General features: G+C 51.7%; 1 protein-coding gene across 1 annotated transcript in view; it reads left to right on the top strand.

The window, feature by feature from the left end:
- Ankrd35 (ankyrin repeat domain 35) overlaps positions 1 to 12,076 on the top strand; it is a 31,971-nt gene extending 19,895 nt beyond the window's left edge. The window contains exons 9-14 of the mRNA XM_045138577.1: positions 1,957 to 1,994; positions 2,340 to 4,220; positions 9,380 to 9,469; positions 9,706 to 9,771; positions 11,506 to 11,608; positions 12,043 to 12,076. Coding sequence (XP_044994512.1) covers positions 1,957 to 1,994; positions 2,340 to 4,220; positions 9,380 to 9,469; positions 9,706 to 9,771; positions 11,506 to 11,565 — 2,135 coding nt within the window. The 3' untranslated portion in view covers positions 11,566 to 11,608; positions 12,043 to 12,076. The remainder of the gene's footprint in view (positions 1 to 1,956; positions 1,995 to 2,339; positions 4,221 to 9,379; positions 9,470 to 9,705; positions 9,772 to 11,505; positions 11,609 to 12,042) is intronic.
- Positions 12,077 to 12,611: the final 535 nt, after the last annotated feature.

Raw genomic sequence — 12,611 nt, 5'->3', positions numbered from 1 at the left:
GTAAGATCTTTTGTCCCTTCAAGGTTTTCCTCGATAGCCAAAGCATGAAAAAAGGTTCTTAGGGGCTGGAGGGATGGTCTAGTGGTTAATGTGCCAGAGGACCCAGGTTTGATTTCCCCTAGTACGCACATCTGGGGTTCATTTGCAGTGGCAAGAGCCAGTCCCTGGTGTACCCATTCTCTCTCTCTTTCTAAAATAAAAATAAAATGAAGCTGGGGGTGGTGGCACACACCTTTAATCCCAGCACTGGGGAGGCAGAGGTAGGAGGATCGCAGTGAGTTTGAGGCCAGCCTGAGACTACATGGTGAATTCCAGATCAGCCTGAGCTAGAGTGAGACCCTACCTTGAAACCTCCCCTCCCAATATATATACACACACATATATATATTAAAGCTTCTTCGCCCCCATAGCCCTTGCAAGTACAAGTGATTGTTTATTGCTGCTACAATAGCAGCGTAGATGACCCCAGTTCCAAAAGCATGGCCACCAGATCCCTAACGCAGCCTTGAATCACTGAGGGCATCTCCAGTTGTGCTATGGGCAGCATTCGTGAACGTGTGTGGTCAGTCCCTCTACTAGACTGAAAGGCCTCAGATGACAGGTCATTTCTGTTTACCCCACCCTTGAGGTCCCAGGGCCTATAATATACCTGACATAGTGAGCAATTTAAAAACAGAGAGGGGGGGGGCCTGGATGGACGGCTTAGTGGTTAAGCTGTTTGCCGACAAATCCAAAGGACCCAGGTTCTATTCCCCAGGACCCATGTCAGCCAGATGCTACAAGGGGACACATGCGTCTGGAGTTGGTTTGCAGTGACTAGAGGCCCTGGCGTGCCCATTCTTTCTGTTTTTCCCTCTTTCTCACTGTCAAAGAAATAAATAAAATTAATTAAAAAAAAAAGGAATACAATAAGATAGGAAATCAGTTTTTGGATAGTTAGGGGCCATTGTTGGAACATGGGTGATCCCTGAGACCAGGAAGACTATGCACAGGGTTATCACACTGACGTGTCATTTTTCTCCAAAGAATTCTTTTTAAAAAAAAATTTATTTATTTATTTATTTGAGAGTGACAGACACAGAGAGAAAGACAGATAGAGGGAGAGAGAGAGAGAGAGAATGGGCGCGCCAGGGCTTCCAGCCACTGCAAACGAACTCCAGACGCGTGCGCCCCCTTGTGCATCTGGCTAACGTGGGTCCTGGGGAACCGAGCCTTGAACCAGGGTCCTTAGGCTTCACAGGCAAGTGCTTAACCGCTAAGCCATCTCTCCAGCCCCAAAGAATTCTTTTACATACTGATTATTTGAAACCAGGCCTGGTGGTGCACACCTTTAGTCTCAACATCTGGGAGGCAGAGGTAGGAGGAATGCCCTGAGCCCAAGGCCACACTGAAAGTACATAGTGAATTCCAGGTTAGCCTGGATTAGAGTGAAACCCTACTTTGAAAAACGAACCAAAAAAAAAAAAAATTGGGCTGGAGAGATGGCCTAGCGGTTAAGCGCTTGCCTGTGAAGCCTAAGGACCCCGGTTCGAGGCTCGGTTCCCCAGGTCCCACGTTAGCCAGATGCACAAGGGGGCGCACGCGTCTGGAGTTTGTTTGCAGTGGCTGGAAGCCCTGGCGCGCCCATTCCCTCTCTCTCCCTCTATCTGTCTTTCTCTCTGTGTCTGTCGCTCTCAAATAAATAAATAAATAAATAATTAAAAAAATTATTTAGAGTGATTGAGAGAGAACATGGCATGCCAGGGCCCCCAGCCACTGTGAACAAACTCCATCTGTGGATCCGGCTTGCATAGCTCCTGGGGAATGGAACCTGGGTCCTTTCGGCTTTGCAGGCAAGCACCTTAATGGCCAAGCCATCTCTCCAGCCCTCGCCCAGCAAATTCTAAAGACCAGGAATAGACTAGGAGCCGTGAGGACTGATTTCACTCTCATTTGCCCTGTGTTTTTTTCTTATAGGTCAAGGCCTGATTCAGCACCCAGATCATATACCCCAGGTATGACCCCAAGTGTCTCTCCTCTTTCTTTTCCTTTTTTAAAAAAAATTTTTGTTTTTGTTTCTTTTTTGTTTTTTTTTTTTCGAGGTAGTGTCTCACTCTAGCTGACGTGGAATCCACTATGTAGTCTTAGGCTGGCCTCCAACTCACGGTGATCCTCCTACCTCTGCCTCCCGAGTGCTGGGATTAAAGGCGTGTGCCAGGCTCTCTCCTGTTCATTTCTGATCCACTCCAGTCTGTCAATCTATTCAGTGGCCCTGTGGGGACTGGGGGTCATCAAGGCATTCACCCAGAAGGCATGCCCTGGGCCTGCATGGCCTAGCCTCACATCTGTTTCTGACCTAGGCATCTCCATCTGAGCCCCAGGTGGGTTCCCCATGTAAAAGCCCCCAAGGAGCAAAGCCTGAAGAGAAGCAGGAAGAGGAAGAGGAGGAGAAGGATTCGCGTGGGGAAGAGTGGAAGCGGAAGTGCGAAGAGGAGCAGAGGAAAGTGTCGGACTTGGAGCTGGAGCTGGAGCGGACACGGGAGGAGAGTGAGGCCCAGGCGGCCGCCTACCTGGCCTTGGAGAGCCAGATTCGAGAGCAAGTGCGAGAGCTGGGCTTCCTCTTGACCCAACACCCTGGAGGTCCTGGAGGGCAGGCCGCTGACCACCGGCCTGGAGGAGATGGCATGGAGCAGGGTTGTCCCCTGAACCTGCTGGCCAGGCACATCCAAGAACTAAAGCAGCAGCGGGGCGCTGCCAGGGTGACCCCAAACACGGCTCCCAGCAGGGCCGAGGCGTCAGCCCCAGCAGAGGTCCCCCGCGAAGCTCATGGACCACCCCAGAGCCCAAGATCCGAGGACATCAGGATGGCCACAGGAGAGCAAGTGACCGCCACCCATGGGGGACAGACCCCCAGCACAGAGGCGGAACCAGTGGGCGCAGCGAGCATGCACCAACTCCTGCTGCAGCTCAGGGAGGAGCTGGCGGCCGTGTGGCGAGAGAAGGATGCCGCCAAAGGGGCTTTGTCAAGACCAGTCCTGGAAGGAGCCCTGGGCACTCCCCGGGCAGAGGCTGCAGCAGCTGCCTGGGAGAAGATGGAGGCCCGGCTGGAGAGGGTGCTGGTGAGGCTGGATCGGGCCAAGGCCGGACTGCAGGCGAAACCTGAGAGCCCAAGCCACGGAGAATCGAGAGCTGGAGCCCCGCGGGCCGGCCCGGGGTGCGCCCGGGAGCGCGAAGAAAAGAAGAGAGCCGCCGGGGCCAGGGGAGAGCCTCTAGGGGCCCCTGGCGAGCAGGCCCCGGGAGGATGCCCGGCCAAGGGACCCTTGGAAAAGGGGGTGTCCGCGTTGAGGCTGAACAACAGTAACTTGCTGGAGGAGCTGGGGGAGTTGGGGCGGCAGCGGCAGCTGCTGCAAGAGGAGCTGCAGGCCCTCAACCAGCGGCTCCAGCGGGAGTTCATGCCCAAGCCCGGGGAACAGGACCAGCTGCAGCAGTTGCAGCGGAGCGTGGGGCTGCTGACCCTGGAACTGGCCACGGAGAAGAACGCCACGGAGAAGCTGCGCCGGCGCCTGGCCTTCCAGAGCAGCGGCCTCCGAGGCCTGTGGGACTGCTTGCCGCCGGACCTGGTGGGCCACGGGAAGGCCCCGAGCGCCGACGAGCCCCTGGACGAGCTGCGGGCATGCATCAGCACCCTGGTGGACGGGCACCGCGAGGCCCAGCAGGCGCTGGCTGGGCTGCGGAAGGAAAACGAGCAGCTGAGGGCATCGGTGCCCTCCTGCGCCTGCGGGGAGCCTCGGGACGCCCCCAGCGCGGGGGCCTCCAGCACCGCCCCCCAGGTGGCTGCCCTGGAGCACGATCTGGGGCAGCTGGAGGAGGAGCTGCGGGCGGTGCAGGCCACGATGAGCGGGAAGAGCCAGGAGATCGCGAAGCTCAGGCAGCTGCTGTACCAGGCCACCGAGGAGGTGGCCGAGCTCAGGAGCCGGGAGGCGGCCAGCCTGCGGCAGCAGGAGAAGGCCCGAGGCTCCCTGGCGGCCCAGGCGCAGGCTTGGGGCCAGGAGCTGCAGGTGGTGCTGGACAAGTACAACTCGGCGTGCCGGGAAGCGAGCCGGCTGCGGGAGGCGCTGGCCGAGCAGGAGCGCCTGGCGGACGAGGCGCGCGCGCGCTGCCGGCGGTTCGAGAACTGCACGGAGCTGCTGAGAGAGAGGACCGAGCACCTGGCCGGCGCGTGCCGGGACAAGGAGGGCAAGGTGAGCGGCCCCGGGGCAGCTCGGCGCCAGGCTCCCGTGGGCATGGGAGGATGCCACCGCAATCTTCGGTGGTCAGGTTGATGGCCCCAGACAAGGCCAGTCATCCAGGGGACGCCCTATGTGACCCCGGAGCTTGAGGTTGGGAACGGCTGGGGCGATGGCTTGCAAGGCCAAAGGACACAGGTTCGATTCCCCAGGACCCACGTAAGCCAGATGCACAAAGGTGGCGCGTGCATCTGCATCTGGAGTCTGTTTGCAGTGGCGCTAACCCTCGGCACTCCCTTCCTCTCTCTGTCTTTCTCTCTCATTCTCTTTCTCATAAATAAATACTTAAACGGCTCTGGGCTGGAGTGATGGCTTAGCGGTCAAGGCGTTGGCGTGCAAGGCTAAAGGACCCAGGTTCGATTCCCCAGAACCCACGTAAGCCAGAAACACAATGTGACACGTGCATCTGCATCTGGAATTTGTTTAACATGGCCAAAAGCAGTGGCGCTAACCCTCGGCACTCCCTTCCTCTCTCTATCTTTCTCTCTCATTCTCTTTCTCTCTCATAAACAAATACTTAAACCGTTCTGGGCTGGAGAAACGGCTTAGCAGTTAAGGAGCTTGCCTACAAAGCCAAAGGACCCAGGCTTGATTCCCCGGGACCCATGTAAGCCAGCTGCACAAGGTGGCATCTGCAGTGGCTGGGGCCCCTGGCAGTTGCCCATTTTTTCTATCTGTCTGCCTCTCTCTCTCTCTCTCTCTCTCTCTCTTGCAAAATGCAGAGGGAAGCGGTCATAAATTGTAGAAGTGGTGCCCTTGGGGCAACCACCTAAGAGCACCGTGGTTTATTGGCATTTTTTAATTTAATCCTGTATTAGCCCAGAAATGGGTCTAAGTGGCTAACGAGTTTCCTGTGGTTTTCAGAGGTGCTGTGGTGACTCAGCGTCTGATGGGCTAAAGTAGATTCAGCTAAAGCTACGCGTCCCTCCTGCTTCTGAATGGGCCCTGCACGCGCTTTCCAGTGGCAAACAGGGCAATGGTTGAAGCCAAGAGAAACAGTTGAAGTCGAGTGTGGTAGAGGAAGGAGGACTGGGAAGTTCATGGTCACACTAGGCTACATGATACCATGTCTCAAAACCAAACCAAAACAAGTGTGAATCTACATTTTTTTTTTCTGCTTAAAAAAATATCTTTGTGTGCAATGTGTGCATGTGTGAGTGATGATTCCTGTGTGCCCTGGTGCCAGTGGGTGATCAGAAGACACTTAGTGTAGGTCCTCACCTTCCAGGTGGTTTGAGGCAGGGTCTTTGCCCACTCTGTCGGGCAGGCTGGCCGGCCCCAGCATTAGGGGAGTTGTAATTACACATGCACTCTACCGTGCCACCATGCGCATCTGGCTTACACGGGTCCCGGGGAATCGAACCTGGGTCTTTAGGCTTCCCAGGCAAGCACCTTGACCACTAAGCCATCTCTGCAGCCCTCTTTCCCTTTTAAAAACTTTCTCTGCAAGGCCAAAGGATCCAGGTTTGATTCCCCAGGACCCATGTAAACCAGATGCACAAGGTAGTGCAGAGGCTGGAGGTCCTGGCGTGCCCATTCTCTCTCTCTCTCTCTCTCCCTTCCCCTCTCTCTTTCTCTCTATCTCTGCCTCTTTCTCTCTGTCAAATAAATAGATAAAAATAAAATATTTTTTAAAAAAATAATCCCAGCACTCAGGAGGCAGAGACAGGAGGATCTCAAGGCAGAGGTAGGAGGATCGCTGTGAGTCTGAGGCTACCCTGAGATTGCATAGTAAATTCCAGGTCACCCTGGGCTACAGTGAGACCCTATCTCGAAAGACTTCTTTTATTTATTTATTTAGGTAGGGTCTCCCTCTCTAGTCTAGGTTGCCGGGCGTGGTGGCACACACCTTTAATGCCAGCACTTGGGAAGGAGAGGTGGGAGGGTCACAGGTCAGCCTGTGTTAGAGTGAGATAATACCACAGAAAAATAAATAAATAGATAAATAAATAAAATAGAAAAGCAACGAAGTCTTAATTTTTCAAGTAGTTGTTTGTTTTTGTCATTTTATAAAATAGGGTCTTGCTCTAGCCCAGGCTGACCTACTGACCTGGATTCACTCTGTAGTCTCCGGGTGGCCTTAAACTCAGAGCCATCCTCTTACCTCTGCCTCCCAAGTGCTGAGATTAAAGGTGTGTGCCAAAGCATCTGGCTGTTTTTGGTAAAAACTTGTATACATAGGCTGTGGAGATAGCATAGCAGTTAAAGGCACATGCTTGCAAAGACTGCTGGCCCAGGCTCCGTTTCCCGGGGCCCATGTAAAGCCAGATGCACAAAGAGACCCATGTGTGTGAAGTGCCTTCTCAGCAGTTAGAGGTCCTGTTATGCCCACACTCTCTCACACTCAAAAATAAATTATTCAAAAAATATTTGTATGCATGATCAAATGTAGAATTATTATGATTATTGTTTTTTTTTTTGGTTTTTCGAGGTAGGGTCTCGCTCTAGCCCAGGCTGACCTGGAATTCACTATGGAGCCTCAGGGTGGCCTCGAACTCACGGGGATCCTCCTACCTCTGCCTCCCGAGTGCTGGGACTGAAGGCGTGCGCCACCACACCCGGCCTTAAATGTAGAATTATTAAGGAATACAAACAGCATACATTTTAATCTAGTAGAACATAAAAGCAGAAGAAAGGGTATCCAAGTCAGGAATCAGCATGCAGTGGGGTTAATTAAATGAAAGGCAGCCAAGCCGGGCGTGGTGGCGCACGCCTTTAAATCCCAGCATTCGGGAGGCAGAGGTAGGAGGATCGGTGTGAATTTGAAGCCACCACATAGTGAATTGCAGGTCAGCCTGAGCCAGAGAGAGACCCTACCTCGAAAAACCAAAATAAAACAATTACATAAATAAAAATACAAGAAAGGCAGAATTTTGCCTCCTTTTAAAGTTGAAAGTAGCAAAAGAAAATGCACTGCCGCAAGTGAGGGTGCTGTCTCTGCAGTGAGACCGTCTGGATTTGAATTTTAGTTTCAGGCTTGGCTTGGAAGCTGGGCATGATTCCGCATGCCTATAATCCTAGCACAAAAAGATGAAATTAAAACGAGACAACACAAAAGCTTCGGCTGCATATCTAGCTCAGTGCTAAAGCGCTCGCCTGTCATGCATGAAATCCAGCATTGCAAACAAAACGACATCAAAACTTACTGGCAGCCGGGCGTGGTGGCGCACGCCTTTAATGCCAGCACTTTGGAGGCAGAGGTTGGAGGATCGCTGAGTTCAAGGCCAGCCTGGGACTTCAGAATGAGTACCAGGCCAGCCTGGGCTAGAGTGAGATCCTACCTTGAAAACAACAACAACAAATTATTATTTGGTTAAAACTCACTAGCTGTTAAAGGTACTTGCTTGCAAAACTAACGAGTTGACTGATCTTGGGCAATTTTTTAAGTATCTCTAAGCCCCAGTGTTCTAGCCTGTAAATGAAGTTAGTATTAAGGTAGATGTGTTTCGTTTGATAAGATGTTAAGTTTATGTAAAATACTCAGTAATTTTTAGTACATGATAAATACTCTGAGAGAAGTTACTTACTGGTATTCCCATCAGGTCATTCCTATAACTGCTGATTTCCATTTACTGGACTTGAGCCTCTGCCTCGGAAGACAAAAGACTTATGTCCACTTTTCTTTTCTTTTTTAATTTTAATTTTAATTTTTAGAGAGAGACAATTGGCACACCAGGGCGTCAGCCACTGCAATCGAACTCCAGATGCTTGCACCACATAGTGAGCATGTGCAACCTTATGTTTGCCTCACTTTTGTGCGTCTGGCTAACATGGAATTTGGAGAGTCAAACATGGGTCCTTAGGCTTTGCAAGCAAGCGAGTGCCTTAACTGCTAAGCCATCTCTCCAACCCCATTTTTATTTTTCTGGTTTTTCAAAGGAGGTTCTCATTTTAGCTCAGGCTGACCTGGAATTCACTATGTAGTCTCAGGGTTGAACCCATAGCGATCCTCCTACCTCTGCCTCACGAGTGCTGGGATTAAAGGCGTGCACCACCATGCCCAGCTTGCTTGCCTTCTTTCTTTCTTCTTTTAAAATACGTTTTATGGGCTGGAGAGATGGCTTAGTGGTTAAGCGCTTGCCTGTGAAGCCTGAGGACCCCAGTTCGAAGCTCGATTCCCCAGGACCCACATTAGCCAGATGCACAAGGGGCCGCACGTGTCTGGAGTTCGTTTGCAGTAGCTGGAGGCCCTGGCGCACCCATTCTCTCTCTCTCTCTGTCTCTGCCTCTTTCTCCCTCTGTTTGTCCCTCTCAAATAAATAAATAAAAATAAACAATTTATTTAATAAATAAAATACATTTTATTTATTTGAGAGCCTATTTCTGTTTTTCTATGTGGTCAACCACCAGAAGTGAGGATCTTGTATTGAATTAAAAACGTGGCTGTAAGGGCTGGAGAGATGGTTCAGCAGTTAAGGCACAAGTTTTGTTGTTTGTTTGTTTGTTTTCGTTTTGTTTTTCAAGGTAGGTTCTCACTGCAGTCCAGGCTGACCTGGAATTCACTATGCAGTCTTAGGGTGGTCTTGAACTACCTCTCTCCTACCTCTGCCTCCAGAGTGCTGGGATTAAAGACGTGCACCACCCCACCTGGCAAAAAATGTTTTACGAAAAGAACATGGTTACGGGGCTGGAGGAGCAGCTCAGTGGTTAAGGAACTTGCCTGCAAAGCATAATAACCTAGGTTTGACTCTCCATTACCTATATGAAGCCAGACAAAGTGGTGCACGCATCTGGAGTTTGTTTGCAACAGCTGGAGGCCCTGGAGCACCCATTCTGTCTGTCTGTCTTTTCTCCCTGCTTGCAAATAAATAAATGAATAAGGCTGTGGTGTCAAAGAGATCTAGGTTCAAATCATGATTTCTCTTAATTATTAGCTGCATGATTTTGACAAATTACTAAACCCGGGCCTCCTCCTCACAAGACGTGGATGCTAGCGCTTCCCTTAGGGAAGCATCGTTCTTCTCTGAAGAAAGGCTGGCTTGGGTGTCGCATGAGACGATGGGTGTAAAATACGTGGCATGTACGGAATACCCAATAAAAGGAAACTGACCCGGAGCCTGGGGGCCGCTTGGGGGGAAATGCAATTCAGTTTCCTTTTTAACTTCTGGTGTCAGATCAAAGAATTACTAAAGAAGCTGGAGCAGCTTTCGGAGGAAGTCCTCGCAGTTCAGGGGGAGAACGCTCACCTCACCCTAAAGCTGCAGGTAGGCGTGGTCCTCAGGGCAACGGACCCCGACAGAGAGAAGAGAGTGGGCGGTGGAAGCGATGGGTATGTGGGAGACATTCTGGGCGCTTCGGTGGCCTGGCCAGGCGGTGGCCCAAGCCGAGCCAGTGATGTGTCCAGGGGGCTCATCAGCTCACCATGCTGGGCCTCGTGAGTGGTGAGGGCGGGAAGGAAGGGTATATAGATAGACCCATGACATCCCGCTCGTGCTCCCAGGATTCCCAGAAGAACCATGAAGACATCATCTCCACCTACAGGAACCATCTGCTGAATGCTGCTCGGGTAAGGAACGGTGTGTCTGTAGTTCCCCACTGGTCATCCTCAGAACACTGCCCCAGCGCCAGGTCTCTGGCTCTCATTAGGTAGATGAAGACCAGCCGAGCATGAATATGAAGGGAGGACAGAGTGAAGCGTTGTCATTTCCCTAGTCCACTATAAGGCCTGTCCCTGTCTCCTGTCCCTGTCTCCTGTCCCCCTGTCAGTTTCCTCCTGGGGTGACTTAGACTTAATGAAGGAAGGAAGGATAGGTGCCCTGCTCTTTCATTAGGGATAATAACTGCAAAAATGGACCACCAATGATGTTCTGGGTGTTTGCATCATAGTTTTAGTGTCATATATATAAAATTTATTTGAGAGAGAGAGAGAGAGAGGAAGAGGCAGATAGAGAGAAAGGGCACGCCAGGGCCTCCAGCCTCTGCAAATGAACTCCGGATGCATGCACCCTCTTGTGCATCAGGCTTACATGGGTCCTGGGGAATTGAACTGGGATCCTTAGCTTAGCAGGCAAACGCCTTAACCATTAAGCCATTTCTCCAACCCTTAGTTGTATTTTTGAGGGCGGGGGAGAGAGAGAGAGAGAGGGAGAGAGAGAAAATTGATGCATGAGGGCCTCGCCACCTAGTGGGCATGTGCGGCCTTGCGCTCTCCTCACCTTTGTGTACCTGGCTTCCATGGGATCTGGAGAGTCGAACATGGGTCCTTAGGTCTTCCCAGGCAAGCGCCTTAACGGCTAAGCCATCTCTCCAGCCCCATAGTTTTACTTTTACCCCTCGCAGTAATCCTGAAAGGTAGACATTCCCTTTCCTATGAAGATAGGCAAGCAGCCATGCACAGTACTTGAAGTCCCAGGTGAAGGTTGGGAATGTAGCTCAGAGGTAGAGCACTTGCTCCACTCTATTCAGTGAAGCCCTATTCAGTCCCCAGCACCTGGAACAAAAAAGAAAAAGAGGGCTGGAGAGATGGCCTAGAGGTTAAGCGCTTGCCTGTGAAGCCTAAGGACCCCGGTTTGAGGCTCAATCCCCCAGGAACCACGTTAGCCAGATGCACAAGGGGGCACATGCGTCTGGAGTTTGTTTGCAGTGGCTGGAAGCCCTGGTACGCCCATTCTCTCTCTCTCTTTCTATCTGCCTCTTTCTCTCTGTCTGTTGCTGTCAAATAAATAAAAATGAACAAAAAAAAATTAAAAAAAACAAAGAAAAAGAGAGAGACACAAGCAAAATCTGCTAAAGTTACATGTGTGGCTATGTAGTGGGCAGTATCCACAGCCGCTCTCCCTCACCTGCCTCTCCTCTGTTATCTGTTCTTCATTGTCTTTTTTTTTCCCCTGAGGTAGTGTCTTTCTCTGGTCCAGGCTGACCTGGAATTCACTCTGTAGTCTCAGGGTGGCCTTGAACTCATGGAGACCCTCTTACCTCTGCCACCCAAGTGCGGGGATTAAAGACATGCACCACGGCTCACAGCCTTGGCTAGCATTTAAAATTTTTTTAAAAGATTTATTCATTCATTAGAGACAGAGAAAGAGAGAGAGAGAGAGAGTGTGCGAAATGGGCATGTCAGGGCCTCTAACCACTGCAAACAAACTCCAGGCGCATGCGCCACCATGCGCATCTGGCTTACGTGGGATTTGGAGAATTGAACCAGAGTCCTTAGGCTTTGCTGGTATGCACCTTAACCGCTAAGCCATCTATCTCTGCAGCCCCTTCATTGTCTTTGATACATCTTTCTGGCTGCCTACAGGGCTACATGGAGCAGGACGTGTACAATATCCTACTTCGAATCCTCAGCATGAAAGAATGAAGCGACATCTCCTTGCCCTTGGAGATACCGGCATTTCTCTGTTGTGAGTCGTGTGCGTTGAGAGTAATGGGAGATGGGGCTTGGGAGAAAGGGCTTGGGGAAGGAAGTTTGTGGAAGGCGGTGGGCATCTCTTTTCACCCCTATGCTGGCTGACACTGGGGGTCCTGTGGGGAGGCGTACAGCACTTGACACTGTATGAGGAGGAACGAGGTGGAGGCAGGAATCTGAGCCGGTAGAGGGATGACCGATGGGAGAGAGGCTGAGGAGATGGCCGAGGGGCTTCGGGGGTCCGGGGTGGACAGCACAAGATGAAGGGCGGCGGATCGTGGTGCAGTATTCCCAGGGCAGGACTCCACAAGCCCCAGAAGTCCCTTTTCCCTCCTGCACCGTTCATTCCCCCGTGGCATGTTGACATGGGCAGCAGGAGACTGAGGACATGGGAATGGGCGAATTTCATCCGTGGATTTCTTCTTTCAGGGAATGAGAGCATGCCTGGTTTACAGAGACTCCATCAAACTGTGGTGGGAGGGTGGGCGGGCGGGTGGGGGCTCCAACCCTAGGAGTGGTGAGGTGGGGCTGCAGCCGACCTGAGAACCTGGACCCTGGAATCAGCACGGATGAGGCCAGAGGTGCGGGTGGAAACCAGCTCCACGGAAAATAAAGCAGATGGCAGGATGCTCCTGGGTGTCGTCACTGTGTTCTTTGTTAAAGGTGGTGGGATGGGGAAGAAATCCTGAAACAGTTTTAACAATGAGCTGGGTGTGGGGACACATGTCTGTAATCTCAGAAACTGGGAGATAGAGGCAGAGGAATCAAGAGTTCAAGGTCAAGGGGACCTGGAGAGATGGCTTAGCGGCTAAATGTCTGACTGTGAAGCCAAAGGACCCAGTTCGAGGCTCGATTCCCCAGGATCCACGTTAGCCAGATGCACAAGGGGCCGCAGGCGTCTGGAGTTCCTTTGCAGTGGCTGGAGGCTCTGGCGCGCCCATTCTCTCTCTCTCCCTCTCTCTGACCTTTTCTCTGTCACTCTCAACCAAATAAATAAA

Source organism: Jaculus jaculus, chromosome 19 (assembly GCF_020740685.1).
Source record: "Jaculus jaculus isolate mJacJac1 chromosome 19, mJacJac1.mat.Y.cur, whole genome shotgun sequence".
NCBI classification, from domain to species: Eukaryota; Metazoa; Chordata; class Mammalia; order Rodentia; family Dipodidae; genus Jaculus; species Jaculus jaculus.
This window is presented reverse-complemented; position numbering and strand designations above follow the sequence as displayed.